General features: G+C 40.3%; 1 protein-coding gene across 1 annotated transcript in view; it reads right to left on the reverse strand.

Annotated features, from left to right (window-relative positions):
- The window catches only part of SBF2 (SET binding factor 2), a 553,147-nt gene that overhangs the window by 291,618 nt on the left and 236,834 nt on the right, over positions 1 to 24,695 (reverse strand). Inside the window, exon 3 of the mRNA XM_077818401.1 lies at positions 18,510 to 18,647. Within this exon, the coding sequence (XP_077674527.1) occupies positions 18,510 to 18,647 (138 nt within the window). The remainder of the gene's footprint in view (positions 1 to 18,509; positions 18,648 to 24,695) is intronic.

Consider the following 24,695-nt stretch of genomic DNA (forward strand, 5'->3'; position numbering starts at 1 on the left):
GATGGGCTGGATTCTCTATAACTTGCAGCAGAAGTCAACACTGGATATCTTTCTCTAAATATTATAGAGCTATAACCAGAACAGAAGTTGATGCAAAAATTAGTGGGTGAAGTTCTGCAGACTGTGTTCTCCATGAGTTCAGATTAGATGATCATAAGAGCCCCTTTTGGCCTTAAAATCTATAAATCTACTCTGAAATAAATCTATGATGATGTGCAAAGTGCACTGTGCAGAGTTTAGTGCACTGTATCAAGCAACAAATATCTTAATGAGATACTAGTACTAAATTTGGGGTTAGAGTAGAGAGGATTTCAGAAGAACAATCAACAACAGGATTATTTTTAAAAGCAAGTATAGCAAGGGTTAACCAAATAAGCACATGCTTATAGGTCAAGAGACCACAACTTTCTTGAGACTGGCATTTACAGTATAATGTATGTTTCATACATAACATATATGGCAATGATGTGTCTCCCTCGAAAATTATGTAATTAGGCTAATTCAACAAATGGACAGAGAAGAATCATTCATACAGCACACAAACTTTAGTGGCTGTGCCAAGTTATCTATGGTGACATTAAAGGGATTGTTAGCAACCACTGGAAATCTATAAATACATTCAGTACACAGAGCCCCCGTTAGACAACTCGTGATGTGCGGCACTTCTAAACTATGTTGCAACCCTCTAATATTCCACTGTGTATTCAGCACACCACATAAGCCAAGGAATAACCTTCTGGTACAGACAGAAGGGTAAATACCAAGTAATTCTGCAATGATCTTTTCCCTCTACTACAATTTGTTTAGTTTAGAGCACACATCTTGATCCACAGTTGAAACTTAGTATCAGTTTCAAATGCCAATTTACAAGTGGCAAGAAAAGTACAAATTACTGTTAGTATCTCTAGCTTCCCAGAAGGGTTATTTTTGTTATTTTCTTTGTTATTTCTTTGTTATTTTTATTATTTGCCAAAGTAATGGTGAGTAGAAACACTGCCTTAATCATGGTAAATATCTGATCTCCACTGTACACAGAGACCAAAATGGAGCCAAAAAGCTGAGAGGTTCTAATGACCAGATAACTTTCTTATTGCTCAGCTTTCAGCTACCCTTTATAAAAAATATCACTGCAGGCTGCTGCTGAACCTGATAATCTCACACAGAAAAACTGAAATGGGGTTAGGCAGGTACTTTGTATCCAATTAAATTAATTGTATTAACAGTTTTTCTTCTACTGAACCTAGGGCGCAACAGAAAAATAATGGCAAATTGACTATGCTAACAAAAATATTTTATTGAACATATCTTACTAGTGAGATGGCTTCACTATGTTTATAGATTAGGCAACAGTGTCACAGATTCCTAATTTTTCCCTATATCCCACCATAATATCTTGGATTTGCTAACAGGGTAGATCTCCGTTTCATGATCAGATTAATTTTCTTCTGGATGCTTTGTCCAAAAAATTTCAAATAGTAATAAAGGTAAGAATAAATGGAATAGTTTATTACATTCAAAAATACAAAGATTTTTCAAGCAGATGATTAGTTACAGAAATATTTTGTGAGTTTGTTACTGGTTTCTTGTTTATATATCTGTTTGATACAGTTTTTGAATGACTGTTAAGGACACCCAGGATATTAAGGGCACCATTTTGTTATTTTTATAAATCTAAATAAATAAAATCAATCAACTTAATTTCATTTAAAGCTTGAGGTTGGGCTTTATTCATGATAGCCTCTCTTAAAATTGTCTAAAACCTTCCACCACCAAAACCACTCTTAACAGAAAGAATGAAAGATTAGTTTCAGAGTAGCAGCCGTGTTAGTCTCTTGTTCACATTCTGACCTATTCATGATGACGACAGCACCTCCTTTGTGTTGTAAATGGCTTGTCTAGTTTTTGTAAAGTCCAGCCATGAGGAAGTTTATGGAGACAAGCCATTTACAATGCACACTTTGCTTCTCCACAAAAAAAAAGTACACTAAACTCTCTAAACTACTACATGCCACAAGGGGCCACAACAGTGGTTCCCTTAACCCACCCAACAATATTGTTAATCTGTCCAACTATACTCTTAGCCCAGCAGAAGAATCTGTCCTATCTTGGGGCCTCTCCTTCTGCCCCTCCACCCCCACGAACATGATACAGTTCTGTGGTGACCTAGAATCCTATTTTCGACTTCTCCAACTCAAGGAATATTTGCAGCACACCTCTGAACAACATACTAACCCACAGAGACCTTCCTACCAAGACTACAAAAAGAAGGATTCTGGGTGGACTCCTCCTGAAGGTCGAAACAACAGACTGATCTTCTACATAGAGTGCTTCCGCCGACGTGCACGGGCTGAAATTGTGGAAAAGCAGAATCACTACCCCCTAACCTCAGCCGTGCAGAACACAATGCAATCCACAGCCTCAGAAACAACTCTGACATCATAATCAAAAAGGTTGACAAAGGAAGTGCTGTCGTCATCATGAATAGGTGGGAATATGAACAAGAGGCTGCCAGGCAGCTCTCCAACACCACTTTCTACAAGCCATTACCCTCTGATCCCACTGAGGGTTACCAAAAGAAACTACCCCATTTGCTCAAGAAACTCCCTGAAAAAGCACAAGAATAAATCCGCACAGACACACCCCTGGAACTCTGACCTGGGGTATTCTATCTGCTACCCAAGATCCATAAACCTGGAAATCCTGGGCACCCCATCATCTCAGGCATTGGCACCCTGACAGCAGGATTGTCTGGCTATGTAGACTACCTCCTCAGGCCCTACGCTACCAGCACTCCCAGCTATCTTCGAGACACCACTGACTTCCTGAGGAAACTACAGTCCATCGGGGATCTTCCTGAAAACACCATCCTGGCCACCATGGATGTAGAAACATTCTACACCAACATTCCACACAAAGATGGACTACAAGCCGTCAGGAACACTATCCCTGATAATGTCATGGCAAACCTGGTGGCTGAACTTTGTGACTTTGTCCTCACCCATAACTATTTTACATTTGGGGACAATGTATACCTTCAAATCAGCAGCACTGCTATGGGTACTCGCATGGCCCCACAGTATGCCAACATTTTTATGGCTGACTTAGAACAACGCTTACTCAGCTCTCGTCCCCTAATGTCCCTACTCTACTTGCGCTACATTGATGACATCTTCATCATCTGGATCCATGGAAAAGAAGCCCTTGAGGAATTCCACCATGATTTCAACAATTTCCATCCCACCATCAACCTCAGCCTGGATCAGTCCACACAAGAGATCCACTTCCTGGACACTACAGTGCTAATAAGCGATGGTCACATAAACACTACCCTATACCGGAAACCTACTGACCGCTATTCCTACCTACATGCCTCCAGCTTTCATCCAGACCACACCACATGGTCCATTGTCTACAGCCAAGCTCTACGATACAACCGCATTTGCTCCAATCCCTCAGACAGAGACAAATACCTACAAGATCGCTATCAAGCATTCTTACAACTACAATACCCACTTGCTGAAGTGAAGAAACAGATTGACAGAGCTAGAAGAGTTCCCAGAAGTCACCTACTACAGGACAGGCCCAACAAAGAAAATAACAGAACGCCACTAGCATTCACCTTCAGCCCCCAACTAAAACCTCTCCAACACATCATCAAGGATCTACAACCTATCCTGAAGGACGACCCATCACTCTCACAAATCTTGGGAGACAGGCCAGTCCTTGCTTACAGACAGCCCCCCAACCTGAAGCAAATACTCACCAGCAACCACACACCACACAACAGAACCACTAACCCAGGAACCTATCCTTGCAACAAAGCCCGTTGCCAACTGTGTCCACATATCTATTCAGGGGACACCGTCATAGGGCCTAATCACATCAGCCACACTATCAGAGGCTCGTTCACCTGCACATTTACCAATGTGATATATGCCATCATGTGCCAGCAATGCCCCTCTGCCATGTACATTGGTCAAACTGGACAGTCTCTCTGTAAAAGAATAAATGGACACAAATCAGATGTCAAGAATTATAACATTCAAAAACCATTTGGAGAACACTTCAATTTCTTTGATCACTCGATTACAGACCTAAAAGTGGCAATTCTTCAACAAAAAAACTTCAAAAACAGGCTCCAACGAGAGACTGCTGAATTGGAATTAATTTGCAAACTGGATACAATTAACTTAGGCTTGAATAGAGACTGGGAGTGGATGGGTCATTACACAAAGTAAAACTATTTCCCCATGTTTATTCCCCCCTTCCACTCGTCACTGCTCCTCAGACATTTTTGTCAACTGCGGAAAATGGCCCACCTTGATTATCACTAAAAAAGGTTTCCTCTCCCCCTCCCCCACGCTCTCCTGCTGGTAATAGCTCACCTTAAGTGATCACTCTTGTTACAGTGTGCATAGTAACACCCATTGTTTCATGTTCTCTATGTATATAAATCTCCCCACTGTATTTTCCACTGAATGCATCTGATGAAGTGAGCTGTAGCTCACGAAAGCTTATGCTCAAATAAATTTGTTAGGGTATATCTACACTACGAAATTAGGTTGAATTTATAGAAGTCGGTCTTTTAGAAATCGTTTTTATATATTCAAGTGTGTGTCCCCCTACAGAAAATGCTCTAAGTGCATTAAGTGCATTAACTCGGCGAAGTGCTTCCACAGTACCAAGGCAAGTGTCGACTTCCGCAGTATTGCACTGTGGGTAGCTATCCCACAGTTCCTGCAGTCTCCAGAAATGAGATTCAAAAGTTCGCGGTTCTTTTCCTGTCTACCTGGCCAGTGCATCTGAGTTGAGAGTGCTGTCCAGAGCGGTCACAATGGAGCACTCGGGGATAGCTCCCAGAGGCCAATACCATCTAATTGTGTCCACAGTACCCCAAATTCGACCTGGCAAGCGCTAATCCACTTGTCAGGGGTGGAGTAAGGAAATTGATTTTAAGAGTCCTTTAAGTCGAAAAAAAGGGCTTCATCGTGTGGACGGGTGCAGGTTTACATCGATTTAACGCTGTTAAATTTGACCTAAAGTCCTAGTGTAGACCAGGGCTTAGTCTCTAATGATAGATTAGGTGCTCATCTGGTGAATTATAGTAACTGATTGTAGACAACAGGTCAGACTGCCAGAAAAAATGTGACAGAGAAACACACAACACTTAAACTCTTTCTCCTCATCATCCAACACTGATTCATTGTCCTGAGTTAGCCCTGGGACTTTAAGCTTTCTTCTTTAACTGGCATGTTCATTTGGGAGCACGCTACCACCAAACTAGCTTTAGCAGTCAGCCTTTCTGTTAAATATTCTTTCTGCCATTAATTTCAAAATGATATCAACATAGCCAAAATCTTCAACATTAGGAACTAAAGTCAATGATCAGCCAAAGTAATTTTTAAATACAGTCTCATGTAAGTCAGTGATAGTCAAAATAGGCGGAGTCAAGGTAACTAAACAGCCCCACATCACAGTAAGATATGGTGGAACACCTGTTCAGTCTAAATGCAGTTGGATTTCATGGGACCATGTTTTTTTGCTCATATTGAGGACCTGAAAAGTTTATCTGACACCTAAGAATCCAAGAACTAATCCAGTTTATCAGAATGAAGTATACCTGCATTGGCACAGCCTTCCTGCAATTTGAAGGAATAAAACCAGTCACTCACATTAAGATCATACCTACAGCTTATGGGCACGGAAAAGAGTGAAAGCATTTAAAAAGCTCGATATTAGAGGTTGACAGAGGTTCTCTTGCTGTGGAAGTTGGGAGTGGAGGGGAGAGAGAGAGGAGTCAGAAAGAGAAAATGAGAAAAGAGGGAAGAGGCAAAGGAGTTCATTTCTGCAGGAATTTAGAACAATATACGTCACTACTTTCTGGTCCAAATTTAAAACTTACCTCTTCAGTCTTGCTTTCCCACTAAGAAGAGCAAGCAAGCCAGTAAGTTAGCATGCATGCACACACGTGCACACACCCACACAATGTTATATACATATACATACACATACACACATGTACACATTTAAAAAAGGAAAATACATATGCAACTAGTCTCTCTAGCAGGGAGAGAAAAGAAGGGAAACCTCACATGACAGCACTAGTATCCCTGTTTATTCTTCACCCTGGAAAGTGCTCAAATACCATGAAAATAGCCATGACACAAAAGTCTCAGTAGAATCTACTTGAATGAGAAGAGGAAGAAAAAGATCCCTGGGGAAGAGAGAGAAAACCTGGAGCTCTTCATTGGTCCTGTCTTGTTTAGTGTTTGAGCCCCAGATGGCCCAAGGCTCCCCTGCTGGTCTAGGTCTGGTTTTCAACGACAGGTCTACTCCACATTTTTGCATTCCAATGCTAGCTCTTTAGACTGTGACAGTTTGTACCTTTATATTTGCCCCATTTACAGGATGATGGTAAACCTTGTACAAAGTATGCCTTGTGAGGTGCCATTTGAAAACTCATGATTTGCTGATCATTATTGTCCTGGTAAAATATGTGTGGCAATATTGCATATAAATTATAATATCCTACTGTCTGATATTACTGGGACATGCTCCAACACGTTGTGGAGGGCAGCCACAAACCAGTTCCCCAGAGACAAAAGGTTAGCCAATGCCTCAGCCAGGAGCCAACAAAATCAAATGGATCATCACTTAATCAAGTGGCCGCTCTTTGGCAGAAGAGAGGGTGGGGGCAAAAATCTACATCTTGAACAAAGAAACAGCTGGAGGTTTCCATCCACAGACTTTCTGCCTCTCGATCATCAGCTGGAGATTATTCTTGCACAAGAGAAAGGGTTATAAGAGGAAAGAAATACACCTCGAATTATCTCTCCCTTTCTCTCTATCAATGACACCAAAAACACTTGAAGAAGAAAGGAAGCAGCTTCAAATTCCCTTAGCTTGTTAAGTTAGGTATTAGTTGAGTTTTACTTTTTATTTCTTTGTAACCAATTCTAATTTTTATGCCTCGTCACTTGTGATCACTTAAAACCTATCTTTCCAGAATTAATAAATTTGTTTTATCTAAACCAGTGTGTTTGGATTGTGCTTGTGAAACTCCATTTGGGATAACAGGATTTGTGCATATTATTTTCTGTTAATAAAATGATGGACTTTATATGAGCCTGTGTTGTCCAGGTGGGAGCTGGGCAGTACAAGATGCACATTTCTGGGGGGAAATTTGGGACTGGTATTTGCTCATGTTCCCCTGCAGTGTAATTTATGAGTGGCTGGCTATAACACTCATACAGTATAACTGGGAGTGATTTAAATGCTGGAGGCTTTGCGTGAGCAGACCAGGAATGGTTGCTCTCACAGCGAATCACCTCAGATTGGAGAACTGCAACCAACTGGAGAATTGAGGGGACACAGCTGTCCAGACACAGTTAAAGGTTTCCTCTGTTATTGCCACTGCTTGCATTTGGGCATGAGGACAACAAGCGTACACTTAAGCCTGATCGTCCTCTCATTACATCTTTTTACACTGATGTAATTCTACAAAAGTCAAAGTGGAGTTACCTCTGACTGACACCAATTTAAACTGAGTAAAAAAATCATTAAAAACAGTGAGATACCATAGGGCTTTGCAGAACTGAAGGTGGAACCAAACACACACTTTTGGAACAAGATCCCACAATGAATCACTGTAATGGGAAACTGAATGTGCATCAAGGGAGTTCAAACATAGGTAGGAAGCAAATCTTTAATTGCATTGTTTACAATAAATGTTAAGTGTCCAAGAAAACAGAGAGAACATCTCTCATATACAAAATCTTTGAATCCCACTGAATACTGTAAAAAAACTGTACAAGAACTGTTTCACATTATGTAAGTTTTATCTTACAACCTTGCCAAGGTTGGCAAGACCTTTGGTAATCTGCTAATTGCCAGCAGAGGCAGATTTAGAATCCACACCTGACTTCTTATTTTAAAATAAATGATCTAAGTTTTGCCTCAGTAAATTCATTCAGGCCAACTCTTTCTTTCCATGCTAATCTCTATTGGAGCTGAATACAGCCTAGTTCATACTGAACTGGTTTACCAATCACAAGCCAAGAAAACAGGTAGCAGTAATTCATTTTATTTATGTTTCAGTATACAAAAATGCATGTAACCAATTTCAAACACATGTAGTTTTTGTTTAACATGGTACTGTACTGTGCTTTGTCCCTGCTGCTGCCTCACTGAATACTTCCCCATTCCGAATGAGGTGTGTGGTTAACCAATCAGTTCGTAATTCTGGTATTCATAATTTACTGTATTTAAAGTGCCTAAGAGACAGATAGGTACCTAAGTTTAATTGATTTCAGTGGGAGTTAGGCATCTATATACTTTTGAAAATCCCAGTGGGCACCTAACTGCATTTTTAGGCACGTACAAATGGAAATGGTTAGACCCAAAACAAGTTGCATGAACAGATGAACTTAAGAAATAAAAATTTTATTTCATGCACAAGTTATTAGGAAGGAACAAAAATAGTATATACAGTACAGTAACGTATATGAATAAATATGTTTAGATAGTGTCTTGCAAACATTTTTTCATGACATAATCAGCTCTTTTAGAAAACAGGTATTAAATTCCTTCAAAATGTATTTTAGGAAAATATTTTAAAAATCTGGTCCCTAGGAACATTTGAAAATTTTATCCTCATGACCTCCTCTTTGCTCCCAATCCAGAACATCTCGCCTTAGGCCAATGGATATTTTCTAGCTGCCGCTTTGCCTGTGTACATGTAGGGTGTTCTGTACAACTGACATGCAGAAACTTCATGGGGCTGGAAGAATACTCAGAACAGTTGGTATATAGGGAGCTCTGGGGAGCTAGAGCATTATCAGTGCAGAGGGATTGCTCAGAAATTTTAACAGCAAGCCTCTACCTAAAGCTGTACTAAGCATTGCAAATGAGAGCTGTCAGAATTTTGCTTGCCAAATCCTCTTGCATTTTCAAGTAGGCAGGAAAAGGCATCTCCTGGGCCCAGGACCATTAACTTTTCAAGTTTCAACTCCTTGCTCCAAAGCACGGAGACACTAGAGCTCTTTAAAGAAATGGTTAGACCCAAAACAAGTTGCATGAACAGATGAACTTAAGAAATAAAAATTTTATTTCATGCACAAGTTATTAGGAAGGAACAAAAATAGTATATACAGTACAGTAACGTATATGAATAAATATGTTTAGATAGTGTCTTGCAAACATTTTTTCATAACATAATCAGCTCTTTTAGAAAACAGGTATTAAATTCCTTCAAAATGTATTTTAGGAAAATATTTTAAAAGATTTGCAATAAAATGCAATATTGGAAACATTTATGGATGAAAAGTCAGCTATGTGGAAAGTCAGCTACTGCCAGGATTAAACTGTTTTCCTAAATTTGTAATCTCTTACATCCTCTGGGCCAAGAAGGCTGGGGGACATTACACTCATAGACTTTAAGGCCAGAAGGGACCATTATGATCATCTAGTCTGACCTCCTGCACATTGCAGGTCACAGAATCATACCCATCCACTCCTATAATAGACCCATAACCTCTGGCGGAGTTACTGAAGTCCTCAAATCATGACTTGAAGACTTCACATTGTGTAGGAAGCACACAGCACTGGCATTACAAGAAAAAGAGAAACAGCACCTCCAGTTAGAAAGTGGAATTGTTGGGACCTGAAGACAGTCCTGCCCAACACTTTTAACTAGAAGGATGTTGGCCTTGAACACGAGAGGCAGGGATGGGGAGGGAAGCTAGGGGAAAAAATGGTTCTTGCGTGGACATTTCAAAATCACATATTATCCAAGCCAGTATGATCACATTACTTAAATAAAGGATACAAGTGAGAGGTTTTACTACTAAATACAGGAAGTTTCACTAATTCCCTCATTTTTAGAATTCTGTATCGGTTTAAAAACAGTTTTCTATTTTTGTTCTCTAACTTGTTTGCCATCAAGTGGCATAAATTATAGGAAAAAAACTACTGGAACACCAGTATTAGGAATACAGAAATTTGTGATCTGTCTAGTTATTCTAAACTTAACCTTTAATCTTTGGTCTACCAGAGACCTTCAGATTTATAATAAAAAGAAATAACTATTTTTTTTCAATTTCAGGTGTATAGAACATTAACTATAAAATCTTCCATTTATATAAGCAACTGAAAGGAACCATGGTATTATTTAATCATTGTATGACATTATGCTATCTATTTTTCAGAATATTTAGAATGTGATGATAGAACACAGTAAACATTATGAAAAAGAACATTCTTCCAAAAGAAACATTTTGGGACAGTACTTGTAAACCAACGAAGAAACAAATGCATGTCACTTTCATGCCAAGTTTAACATTTGGGACATTCATAGCATACTTGAATGTCTTAAAAACAAAATACACATTGACATACTGCCCAAAAGATGTTCAGATGTCACGTTTCCAAAAAGATATCACTGATTGCACTCATTGTCTGCTAAAACAATATCACAGACACTCAATTTTTTTTATGACATACATTTTTCCTCAGTAAGATTATAAACATTATGGTCCAACCAAAGAAGATCAACTGTCTGAAGCCCAATGAAGTTTAAGTTGGTAGTGTTACTTTGACTCAGGAAATATCAGTGAATGTTTTTCATTCATAGTCATTTTGTGAAGTTTCTGCTTGTGATGTTTTCAGTCAGATCTATTTTCCAGAGTTGGGTCTTTACTATATTTATAAACATTGGGCCTCCAATATTTTAAAGTGTATTGTTCAGTGTACAATGCCTGGGCCCACATCAAGCATTTATGCATATGCACACCTTTATGTACAACCAAGTACACATGCATTTTTTGAAATGAATGTTTCAGATGTCATTGAATAAAGTTAGTGAGATTGTACTCTACCTCATTAAGTAGAATTTGTGCAAAGAAAAAAAAATCTAAAATTGAACTTATTGGTTTTGTTGCTTTGTTTTACTTGTCACGAGGGTGGTGGCAGTTCCTCTTTCAAAGTATAAGAACACTGTAAAATTTTAACATTTATCTTTGACATTGGTCCCATTTGGGAACTTAACACGAAGGATGCCATTTCTGGGCCCTCTTCAGCAACTGTCAGTGAAAATTCTAACTGAATAGTTGCTATAGAGCACGGTTGAAGTCAGCTGAAGTTTTGCCTAAGTAAAGAGTGCTGATCAAATCTCCATGTATTCTTATTGTTTGTATTATAGTGGCATCTAGAAGCCCTATTCAGAGATAAGGGGCTCATTGTGCTAGGAACTGAATAACAAAAATGTGTTTTTATTAAACCACCCATGGCTTGGCTATCGTACTAAAGTTACACAAAACAACAAATGGAGTTTTGAGAGTGAATTTTGAAAAATTAAATGATGAAGAATGCAAAGAAAATGATGAATGCATAGGAAGAAAATCTAAGGGGAAAAGAAGTTCAGGAGAGCTGGCAGTTCCTCAAGAAGACAATATTAAAGGCACAACAGAAAACTATTCCAATACAAAGGAAAGATTGGAAGAATAGTGAGAAGCCAATATGACTCCATCTGGAGCTCTTTAATGACATGAAATTATACAAAATGTGGAAATATGGTCAAATTCATGAGGAGTACATAAGAGCAGCACAAGTATGTTCAATAATATTTAGATAAGTTGGATGTATTCAAATCAGCAGGGCCTGATGAAATTCATCCTAGGGTACTTAAGAAACTAGCTGAAGCAACCTCGGAGCCATTGGCAATTATCTTGGAGACTTCCTGGAGGATAGGAGAGGACCCAGAAGACTGGAGAAGGGCAATCATAGTATTTATCTTTAAAAAGGGAACAAGGAGGACCCGGGGAATAATAGACCAGTCAGCCTAACGATAATACTCTGAAACATACTTGAGCAAATTATTAAACAATCAATTTATAAGCACCTGGAAGATAATAGGGTTATAAGGAATAGTCAGCATGGATTTGTCAAGAACGAATCATGCCAGACCAACTTATTTTCCTTCTTTGGTAAGATTACTGACCTTGTAGAAAGGGGAAGCAGTAAATGTGATATACCTGGATTTCAGTAAGGTTTTTGAGACAGTTCCACTTGACACTCTCATAAGCAAACTAGGGAAATTTCTAGATGAAATTACTATGAGGTGGGGGCACAACTGGTTGAAAGATGGTACTCAAAGAGTAGTTATCTATGGTTTTCTGTCAAACTGGGAGGGCGTATTAAATGGGTCCCACAAGGGTCATCCGTGGATCCAGTACTATTCAATATTGTCATTTATGACTTGCATAATAGAGTAAAGAGAATGCTTAAAAAAATCTGCAGATGACACTAAGCTGGGAGGGGTTGCAAGCACTTTGAAGGATAGGTTTAAAATTCACAATGACCTTGACAAACTGGAGAATTAGTCTGAATCCAACAAGATGAAATTCAATAAAAACAAGTACAAAGTACTTCATTTAGGAAGAACAAAAACCCCAAATCACAACTACAAAATGGGGAATAAGTGTCTAAGCGGTAGTACTACTGAAAAGGATCAGGTGTTATAATGGATCCCAAACTGAATATGGGTCATCAATGTGCTGCTGCTGCTAAAAAAACACTAATATGATTCTGGGGCGTACCAACAAGAGAGTGTCACATGTAAGACACAAGAGGTAGTTGTCCTACTCTCCTCAGCACTGGTAAGCCCAAGTTGGAGGGCTGTGTCCAATTCTGGGCACCACAATTTAGGAAAGATGTGGACAAATTGGAAAAAGTCCAGAGGAGAGCAACAACAATGATAAAAGGTTTAGAAAACCTTACCTATGAGGAAAGATTTAAAAAACTGGGCATATTTAGTCTTAAAAAAAGGAGACTGAAGGGGGACCTGATAAAAGTCTTCCAGTATGTTAAGGGCTGTTAGAGGACGATGATCAATTGTTCTCCGTGTACACTGAAGATAAGACAAGTCGTAATGGGCTTAATCTGAAGCAAAAGAGATTTAGGCTAGATATTAAAACTTTCTAACGATAAGGGCAGGTAAGCTCTCAAATAGGCTTCCAAGTGAGGTTGTGGAGTCCACATCATTGGAAGCTTTTAAAAACAAGCTGAACAACACATGTTAGGGATCATCTAGGTTTACTTGGTCCTGCTACAGTGCAGGTGTCTGAACTTGATGACTTGTCAAGGTCCCTTCCAGCCCAACATTTCTATGAATCTTCTGAATACTGCTCTCAGGGTTTATCAACATTTCCAGTGGCAGGGGAAAGAATGAGCTGAGTATTTTTTTTTCCCTCATAGACTCATAGACTTCAAGGTCAGAAAGGGCCATCGTGATCATCTAGTCTGACCTCCTGCACATTGCAGGCCACAGAACCTCACCCATTCCTGAAAAAGACCCCTAACCTCTGACTTAGTTACTGAACTCTTCAAATCATTGTTTAAAGTCTTCAAGTTATAAAGAATTCACCATTTACACTACTTTAAGCCTCCAAGTGACCTGTGCCCCGTGCTGCAGAAGAAGGTGAAAAAACCCCAGGGTCTCTGCCAATCTGACCCAGGGAAAAATTCCTTCCCAACTCCCAATATGGCAATCAGACCCTGAGCATGTGGGCAAGACCCACCAGGCAGATACCTGGGAAAGAATTCTCTGTAATAACTCAGAGGCTTCCCCATCTGTTGTCCCATCTTACGTCTGTTAGTTTGAACATGGAATACTCAACAATAAAGGGAGAAATTACCCTTGTGCGTTGGATGGTCAAAGGGAAACAAACTTCTGGCAGTGGTTAGAAACTACAGTAACTCCTCACTTAAAGTTGTCCTGGTTAACATTGTTTCGTTGCTGGTCAATGAGGAAACATGCTCGTTTAAAGTTGCACAATGCTCCCTTATAACGTTGTTTGGCAGCCGCCTGCTTTGTCCACTGCTTGCAGAAAGAGCAGCTGGTGGGGGCTTGGAATCAGGGTGGACTGACAGCCCCACATCAGCTCCCCGCTCCCCTAAGTTCCCTGTGCGGCAGCCGCCCAGCAGGATATCAATTGCCAGCAGTTCAGCTGTCCCTCCCCCCACTGTCATTGCTGCTCCCGGAAGCCTCCTGCTTGCTATGTGGGGGGGAAAGAAGGGGGCTAATGTCAGGGTGACCCCCTCTCCCCCTCGCTTACCCCATTTCCATAGAGCAGGGGGGCAAGACAGGACTCAGGTCAGAGGGAGCGTGCTGGCAGCAGGGGCTATCTCAACTTCCTGATCTACTTAAAAAGGCAAAAGTACTTAGAGTGGAGTCAGCGTACTTAAAGGGGCAATGCGCGTCTCTCTATAATCCTAATCCTAACTATACATATACAATGATGGGGTCTAAATTAGCTTTTACCACTCAAGAAAGAGATCTTGGAGTCCTTGTGGATAGTTCTCTGAAATCATCCACTCAATGTGCAGTGACAGCCAAAAAAGTGAACAGAATGTTGGGAATCACCCAGAAAGGGATAGATAAGACAGAAAATATCATATTACTTCTATATAAATCCATGGTATGCCCACACATGGAATACTGCGTGCAGATGTGGTCGCCCCATCTCAAAAAAGATATACTGGAACTGGAAAAGGTTCAGAAAAGGGCAACAAAAATTATTAGGGGTCTTGAACGGCTTCCGTATGAGGAGAGATTAATAAGACTGGGACTTTTCAGCTTGGAAAAGAGGCGACTAACAGGGAGATATGATAGAGGTCTATAAAATCAGAGAAAGTAAATAAGGAAGTATTATTTACTTTTTCTCATAATACAAGAACAAGGGGCCAACAAATGAAATTAATAGGTAGCAGGTTTAAAACAAACACAAGGAAGTATTTTTTCACCCAATGCACTGTCAACCTCTGGAACTCCTTGCCAGAGGGTGTTGTGAAGACCAGTACTATAACGGGGTTCAAAAGGGAGCTAGATAGATTCATGAAAGATAGCCACTGATGGACCTATTAGCCATGATGGGCAGGGATGGTATCCCTAGCCTCTGTTTGCCAGGAGCTGGGATTGGGTGACAGGGCATGGATCACTTGATGAAAACCTGTCTGTTCATTCCCTTTGAGGAACCTGACATTGACCACCGTCAGAGGACAAGATACTGCGTTTGATGGACCTTTGGTCTGACCCAGTATGGCCATTTTTATGTTCTCATGTTCTGTCTCACATACACAGGGTGTGTGTTTCTGTCTGCCATGCTGTCTCCCCTCCCCTGTAGAGTGTGAGGCTACATTAATAACAATGTGTTAATCCTTGAGGGCTCAGCTGTTCTAGTTCATCATTTAGCAGTAAGGCATTCCCTGGGAAATATCCCACCCTCTGACTTCATCACCTCAACCAAGTTTCACAATCATCATTGCTGTGTAAAGTATTAAATTGTTTGTTTAAAACTTATACTGTGTGTTTTGTCTGGTGAAAAAAATTTCTCTGGAACCTAACCCCCCTATTTACATCAATTCTTACGGGAAAATTGGATTCGCTTAACATCGTTTCGCTTAAAGTCGCATTTTTCAGGAACAGAACTACAACATTAAGTGAGGAGTTACTGTAATGGAATTCAGAAAGGGTTTTTAAGGAGTTGGGTTTGAGGGGGAATCTGGGGCATTTTAATACTTTTTTTTTAATCTGGTGCTAAGGTTGCTTTTGTAGCTTGCTATGGGAATTCTTATTTCAGCACCCAACTGCAACAGTACGCAAGGAGCTCTAACTTCTAGAAATGGACGGTAAGAAGAAACTGAGGGAGGTACAGGGTGGCTTTATCCTTTATACCTCCTGCTGGGCACAAGGATACATGCTCCATCCCAACAGGTATGAGTAGAGAAAACTCTCCAGTCTGAATGCCCGGGGCACTCAAACATCTAAGTGGAATAGACATGTGCAATCATTTGCAGAATATGTATATTCAACTAACTAAATAAGCTGATGGATATATGATACCTATAAGTGGCCATGTAATTTAAAATGCAATCTACTTTTTATATGCTTTATATTGAATACATTTCGTCATACACAATGTCACACTGAGAAACAAGGCTGAATGTGGACAGTGGGAGCTTACTTCACAAGGTTAAATTCAAGGTTCTCAGTTAATTTATCTCAGTATCTAGATGCAAGATTGTCTATTTTAGAGCCATTGAAAGGCTCACAAGAGAAGTGTGAATTTATTTAATACTAGGATCCTACTGTGTTACAGCTGCTAGGCTTTTAAGTATAGTGTTCCGTTTCCACAGTTGAGTTTCAAGGTATTTAGAAAAAATACTTGTTACTGTTCTCTATCTCACAGGGAAACAGTGTACCATGAAACAATACAATACAATACAGATTACTGCTTTTAGTGTTTAAATAATCTTCTTATTGAATCAACATTAGGTCCATGTAGACTTGAAAACATTATTAGTTTTTTGAAGTAACTATTTCAGAAACTCAACCCTTTTTAAGTCTTTTCGTGAGTTAGAACGGTAAATACAAATCTACATTGTGCTCAAGACTAAAAATTATTGTCCAAGATTTCATTGTTTATCATTTAGGTCCCGGACACAGCAGTTCACAGACTCATTTGTTTAATGAGACATACAGCTGATGGTCAAAGCTATATTACTTAGTTACATAGTTCAATGCTTCAACAAGATTATCTTTCATTAAAGTTGTACGTGTGTTCAATTCTTGTCTAATGACCATGTAATATGGCACGTCCACTTATTATCTTTGGGCTTCATAATGAAACAGGAAGTTTGGCTATAAACAATGCAGTCACGGAACAAGCTTCACCAAAGCAAGTTCATCCGAAAAATATGCATCCTTCAGAAGATGGGCAGGAACAGTGCTCTATGGACCAAGATCCTACTACTTTTTTGCATGTGTCTAATTATTAGGCAATATTAGAAATAAAGTTTTTAGTTCATATGGGACCAGTTGTTTAACGAGTATTTCTTGCAAGAAGTTAATTAATTAAAAGCAGTTGTTGGAAACTGCAGCATCAATAATGACCTAGCCAGAATTAGTATAGAGATTATGAAATTCACAGTGATGATGAAGAGTACATGTTTGCAAGCTTTACTCAGCCATGAAAGCATTGCTATGGAATATTTCCTTCCATACTTTAAAAACAAACAAACGAAGAGTTGACAAGACATAAGACCTTTTTCTTTTAGTTTAATCTATGAAAATATCCGTAGATCTTCAATGAACTGTACTGAAGTAAAGTCTATCCAGTTTTTTGGCTACATTTCTACAATTCACCTCAATTAGTTTATTTGCCCGAAACTCATCTTAAAAAACTGTAGAGCTAAAGAAATAGAGTGCACCCAAGATTTCTCCTACTATTCTTAAAATTCCAGTTGTGTCTAAAAGGTACAATATAAAATTGCTGCTATTCAGCAAACTTTTTTTTTTTTTAAATTATTCAGTGAGGTTTTCAGTAGCAGTATAGAGTAATATTTCAACTCCAGGAACATGGAAATCATACTAATAGAATTTTTTTTAAAAAAAAGTTAATTGTGAAATAATAGCAGTGTTTTTTCAATTAAATCTATCTGCTCTTAAGGAACAAATAATTTTGGATCACATGTACTAGATGTGTAATTTTAGAAACACATTAGTGACAAACAATACCAAGATTTTATTTATTTGTGATTATTTACAGTGATACTATATGTTGGAAGGAAAGTTTCAGACATAACTAAATTTCATAATTATGAATTGCATTAAGTTTGTCCTTAGGTTCTTCCTACCAAGGATTCCAAATAATATGACACAATATAGACTATTTGAATTAATTTACCTTTTTTTGCCTTTTTTTGAATTGATTAAAATTGTCCAAAAATTAATAAGACATTTAAAAAGGATCACTACCAAATAGTTAATACCTAAAAACTGATTTACCTAAAAAAATGGCATAATTTGAGGACTATCCTTTCATTTCTAAAAATCTATTGTTTTATTAATCCATTAGTTTTGCTAATAAATGGAACTAAACAAATGAGATTAACCACAAGAAGATATATACAGTACATAGATACACAACATTTAACATTTAAAACAACATATAGGTCTACAATATTTTGTTATTCTGAGAGAGACAGCCAGCAGAGGGAGCAAAAGTTAACAAACTCTATTCATGGAGCAGAGATGACAATCACTATGCTAATACACAAACAAGGAAGTAAATGAAAAAAACACCACCATCTGTCTTACCTTGCATAAAAAAATACATGCAAAAAATAACTGCTAGACAGAAAAAGGAAAAAAAAAAAACAGTATGGAGTAACACTTTTGTTCTAGTTCTTCTAAGCGATTTTTTTCAAATAGTGGAGGGTAAAAACAAATAAAAGGATCCCAAATAAGTACTCTGAGGTGTCCTTTCAATTAAACAAAAAAAAACCCCAAACCCAAATACAGACTTTTAACATACAAAAATTCCCTCATCTTAATATCAAGAATATAGGAATATTGTCTGAAATAAATTATTTAACAACACTCTATTATGAGTATTTATTGTTTTTCAAATGCCTTTTTTCTTGCTTTTTATTTTTGATTCCAAGAGATTTACCTGCAGGTTGATCTCTGCTTCATAGAAAGTTAAGCATGAACAGTAGTGCCGTTCTGAGTCTATATCAGTCAAAACCACCACAAAGAATGTAGGCTGCTTTCTTTCTCTGGACAACTGCCATCCTGCAGGCTGACAAAACTAATTAAAGAAAACAAGAAAATGCCAAAATATAGTTAAACAACAATAATACTATTTTAGAAAAGCATCACAAATAGTTTCTAACAATATAGCAGAAGTTTTCTTGAAACATTAAATATAAAAAATAAATACAAGAAATAAAAGTATCTGTGCACAACAGTACGTAATGATAGTCTGCAAAACAAGAACAGAGCTACCTACCAGATCTTAAGGCCTATCATCAGCTGGTGTAGACTGTCATAGCTTCATAGATTTCAATGGAGTCATGACAATTTACACCACCTGAAAATCTGCCCCCCGCCCCTCCCAATTCAGTATTCAGGTCTTTCCAGGTGCATTGATCAAACACTGATGGCAACAGGACTTGTGCACTTGTAGGGAGAGAAAAATATCTGAGTCCAAATTCTGATGTGGACCTTACAAGAGATTTTGCATCTTAAAATTATTTCTATATTCCCTTGCAACATCTCTTAACAAAATAAATTGAGACTATAATAATATGAAAGATGAAACAGGTCTTGAAATTCTGGTAAAATACTTTTAACATTTTGCAGGTTGGTGCTTATTAATATAACTGGATAGGTGTCTCCAGCAGTTTCCCTTCCTGTTGCCTATTACAGAGCGTGAAAGTACCTTCAAGTCTGAAGATTATTCATCAAAAGAAATCCAAGCAGACTAACCAAAAAATATGACACACTTGCATTACAAGGACTATTTTGGATGCCCTCAACAGGTCCAAAGTTAGTGGTACGGTGCATTTATAACAGGTAAATTGCTAAAACCGATACTCTAATTGCTACTTTGGCCAGAATTTTCTCTTTTAAAGCAGTCACTGCTTATTTTCTACACAATTCCTTATCAGTCCTCTAATTAAATATGCATGAAGTAGTCACACAATTTAATCTTTTGAACTATAATGTAACATTACAAACTGAGAAATCTGAATAAATTAATTCAAAGAGTATACATATTTTTTTGCTACAAGTAATTCAAATTCAAGCTGAGCTTTACTTATGCAAAATTAATTGTTAAAACTCTGACATGCAACTCATTTTTTATTTAAAGACGTACATTATCATTTGCAAAGTATTTTTCCACATTAGCTTTCTGCAACAGTGGAAAAAAACCTTTTCAAGTGACATGGCATGGAAAAAGTGAAAATGGAAGTGTTATGTACTCCTTCATATAAAACAAGAACCAGGGGTCACCCAATGAAATTAATAGGCAGCAGGTGTAAAACAGAAGGAAGTACTTCACATAATGCACAGTCAACCTGAGGAACTTGTTGCCAGGAGATGTTGTGAAGGCCAAAACTACTACTGGGTTTCAAAAAGAATTAGATAAGTTCATAGAGGATAGGTCCATCAATTGCTATTAGCCAAAATAGTTAGGGCCGCAACCCCATGCTGTTAGTGCCCCTAGTCTCTGACTGCCAGAAGCTGGGAGCGGACGAGGGGAAGGATCATTCTATGATTGCCTGTTCTGTTCATTCCCTCTGAAGCACCTGGCATTGACCACTGTTAGAAGACATCATACTGGGATAGATGGACCATTAGTCTGACCCAGTATGGCCGTTCTTATGTTCTAAACATTTACACTGAAGTATCCCATGCTGGATGCCTGTCGCAGGATGATAATTTTTTAATTTCAGCTAAAACAGTCCAAAAGGTTTCAATAATGAGGTTAGGCAAAAGTACATGTTAAAAAAACTTTTATACAGATGTTTCACTGGGAAGCTTTAGCATCTCCCTGCTTCGAAGAAGGGATCTGAAATATGACAGGGGGCTGCTGTGGTTTCAGGGACAAATGTTTTGCCATCACTGTGAAAATCTGCCCAAGTTACAAGCCTCTAAAAAAATCACAGTTCATACATGCACGTGTACCTCCACAGAGCATGACTTTAAATGCAAATACCATGCTGTTAGATGGAGGGATGCTGGGTTGGGGTATTTAATCCTGTCTCTGTCCCGGGTCAACAGGTCAGTGAAGAGCTAAATCCAGATGCATGGGTGCACAGACACCTGGAGAATATTCAGAAACAAGAACTACTGGGCTACTTGGGAGCAATCAGGATCACCAATGTTCCCTTGTTTAATCCTCTTCAGAACATGGGGTAAGAGAGGGATGATTAAAAACTCACATCAGCTGTCCAACGCCCTCTGGAGTCATAGCCTTGAGCTGTTCTGGAGCAATAGATGGGATATTTCTTGTTCTCTTGACATACAAAGATAGCAACACTGGGTATCAACACTGCTGAAAGATGCTCCATCCCACGGAATCATGTAATTACTATTTGTGGTCTCTGGAAAAATGTCTGCTGAGGCTGTCTGCTAATGTACTGTGTATCCCTAGGAGGTACGCTGCCAAGAGGCTGGTCTAGTGTCAAATACACCAGTTCCAGAGACTAATCACTTCTTTGCAAAGAGGGGTGGACCTTGCTCCCATTTGTTAATGTAGTAACGTTGTTCAACATGACTTGGACATGTAAAGGTTGAATAAATGGTAGGAACTGCTTGCAGGCTTCGTGTACTGCACCACAGTGGCATTTGAACAATTTTTGTAGTGGGGATGCTGAAAGCCATTGAACAAAACTGTAAACCCTGTATATAATGGAAACCACTTCAAGCCAGGGGGTGCTTATCATCCCTAGTTTCAGCACTCCTGACTGAACACAGCTCCAGAAGATTTATGTGTAACTGGAATTCTTGGTGATCCAGGTACCCTGTGCTTCGTGATCATCCCACCCTAGTAGAATCACTGTCTGAGATCTGTCTTTTGAACCCCAAAGCAGACCACCTCTCTGTTCTCCCACCAGGAGACAATAACCCAGACCCTGGTAGGAGAATAGAGAGGTGGGAGATACCCAGTGAACAGAGGGTTGTTCTTGAGTCTTTCAGGGAAAGTAGCAACTCATCTCTCTTTTTGACGAACAGATTATTTCTCTCAAAAGCTCTATCGTGGATTGAACCTCCTGGGGAAATCTGGACAACTGGTGCCACAATGCCTAATGCATGATTACAAAAGTCACCATTTAGTAGGAGACTGCATCTGTTACATCTACTGAGCTTTGGGGTCTGATCTAGCCAACAATTTACCTTCATCAATAATTGACAGAGACTGTAACCTATCCTCTTGCGAGAGTTTGTTGGTAAACTCCAAGAATTTATTATAATTAATAAAATCATATTTCAACATTAACACTTGGCAATTTGCTTTGCAGCACTGTAATCATGTCAAAGTAAAGTTTTCTTCCAAAGATCTAAACAGTTCATCTCTTTCTCAGAGGGTGTAGATTTAGTTTGGTGTTGTCTGTTTCTTTTAGCTACAGCCTGCACCAATAACAAGTTAGAACTGGGGTGGTGGAGTAATTATTCTGCTCTCTTAGCTGGTATGAAGTATTTCTCCTCCATTGTCTTTGGAGTGGGAGCACAGGTAGCTGTAGTATGCCAGACTGTCTTGGCCAGTCCTTGGTAGTGCCACCTTAGTAGGACCAGCACTCTGAAGAATGTCCAGTAGCTCGTGCGGATGGGTCCTGTCCTGTACTTGTTCCATGGGGATCTGGCGTGTATCTGCAATCCTCATCAGGAGGTCCTGCAACTGCCTGTAGTTATCAGGTGGTGATGGCAAGGCTGGTGCGACTGCCTTGTCTGCGGACAAAAATGAGAACCCTATCGATGCGGGCATTTCTGTCTAATCTGGTTTCTCTTCCTCCTCCATTTGTCCTTGGAGAAGCCGAAGTTCTTCCCTCCATGAAGAAGTTTGCCTTGATTCCAAATGGGATCTGGTGTTTTCAGAGTGACTTATGTATGGACCCCTAATTTCCCTAGAACCCCAATAAGGCCAATGTGAGGGGTCACAGGGAAATTAGGGTAGTAGTCCCCATAAGGGAAGATACCACTTGTACTGAGTGGGATGGCACCCATGATATCCAGGACCCTCTATTTGAGCTGATCCCTTGTGCAGAGGGGAGTGGTGAAGCTCTCCCACGGACACCAGACTCGTCTGAGGTGGCTTCAACATGAATAGGCAGTCCCAATGATATCAGGAGTCTTATTATGCCCCTGCTGGTCGATGGTACTGGTGAATGGCTTTGGGGACCTCCCTGGTTAGGTGTGAGGACCTCCATGGTTAGGGTCAGATCCAACAGTATCAGAGATTCTGTACATGGTACAGAACACGATACATGTTAATGTCCCTGAAGTGAAGGAGCGGGCTGGGCTTCTTTCCTTCGATGGTGTCAGTGGTGTTGGTCTTGCCGCAGTCTCTGGCACTGATAGCTCCTCCTCAGGCTGCATCAGTACTGATGCTGTAGGAGGCATCCACCACCTTCCATCCCTTTCTGGTACCAAAGACAACTGTACTCCTTCATTGAGGGCCAGCTTCAGGATGCTCTTGGTCTTTGGTACTGGGAAACCAGTACTGTGCTCCATGTGAGTTTCTGATACCCCCATATTGGGGGATGAAGTCTCAGCCTACTTACAGGATTTCAGAGAAGAGGTCCTCTTTTAGGATCGTGATTTGGGAGGGGGATTTCTCACATTTCTTGTAAGATTATTTGATCTTACCTTCCTCCTGCCTTTGTTTGTTAGCTGTACTCCATTCGACTCTGGAACTGGAGACCACTGTGCTCGGAAGGACGTTCTCGGAGGCCTCAGCCCAATGTACAGGGGAGCCTGACTGGCCAGGTTCGGACTGGGGCCTCATTGCACGGTCTATTAGGAATCTTTGGAACCTGGACTTCCGGGCTTGACAGTTTCAGCTTGGAAAGGACCGGCAGATGCTGCACTGGGAGGAGAAGCTTCCCCGAGGCAGCAGAGGCACCTGTTGTGGTCATCAGTGACCAGAAAGGCCCTGGGGCAAGACACACAATTCTTGAACCTGGGATCCTCAGCATATCAGGAACCCTGTATGAGGAAGGGAGTAAGGACCCAAATCCTAACCATTAACAGTTACTAAAAATACACTAACTATAAAAACTAACAGATCTTGAAAGCTATTTACAGATGAGGACAAAGTTTGAACAAGAGGAATGTTAGCTAACCCTGTGGATACTGAAGTTCTGTCTCAGATCATGAGTGGTAGAGAGCAACTGGAGAGACAGTCCATCTGCTTTGCCCCATATGCCCTCAGGTCGGATCTCAAGGAGATGAGGGACAGAGGCATGGACCAATGGAACAAGGAGACGAGGAATGCAGGCGTGAACCAATGGACGCTGCTAGCAAAGTCTTCTGGTCTCAGGTGCATGTAGCATGTGCATATCCCAGAGTGGAATACACACTGGGATCATAACCAGTGTTCCCTCTAATTTTTCCCACCCATGTGCGGAATGAATTTTGTTATGTGCACCAATATGGAGGTGATGTGTGACATAACAAAATTCATGTGGTGGGGGTGGGACCAAGTGGTTTGGAGTATGGGAGGAGTCTCAGTGCTGGAGTAGAGGGTTGGGGTGCAGGAGTGTGAGGACTCCGGCTGGGAGTGCAGGCTCTGGGGTTGGGCTGGGGATGAGGGGATCAGGGCTGGGGCAGAAGATTGGGATGCAGGAGGTGAGGGCTCTGGGGGTGGGGCAGGGGGTGAGGGGTTTGGGGTGCAGGAGGGTGCTCAGGGGCTACGGCTCCCCCCGGCTCGGCAGCTCTGGGGTTGGGAGGGGAGAGGTGCCTCTCCCCGCCGCGGCAGCTCTGGGGTTGGGGCTGCAGGATAGGCACCCTTCCCCCGGCCCTAGCAGGTCCAGGCCAGGGGAGAACTGCCCTAGGAAACCCGTCCGCAGCTGGGTCGGGCCACTCTGGCTGCGCTGCAGCAGAGTTGGGGCCAGGGGAGGGGCGCCCCTCCACTCGGCAGGTCCCTGGACGGGTTCCTTGAGTGCCTGTGCAGCGCTAAATCGGCTGCTGCGCAGCTGCACAGCTTCCAGGGAACTTAGACTATAATCCAAAGAAGAAATACCTATCCTGTGAGCTAGGTCTAGCCTGTACACTGATGAGACAGGGATCCTGCAGAAAACATAGTATATGATCATATAATTAAAGACTATCACAACACATAAGGGGGTTG

This window comes from Eretmochelys imbricata, chromosome 6 (assembly GCF_965152235.1).
Source record: "Eretmochelys imbricata isolate rEreImb1 chromosome 6, rEreImb1.hap1, whole genome shotgun sequence".
Lineage (NCBI taxonomy): Eukaryota > Metazoa > Chordata > Testudines > Cheloniidae > Eretmochelys > Eretmochelys imbricata.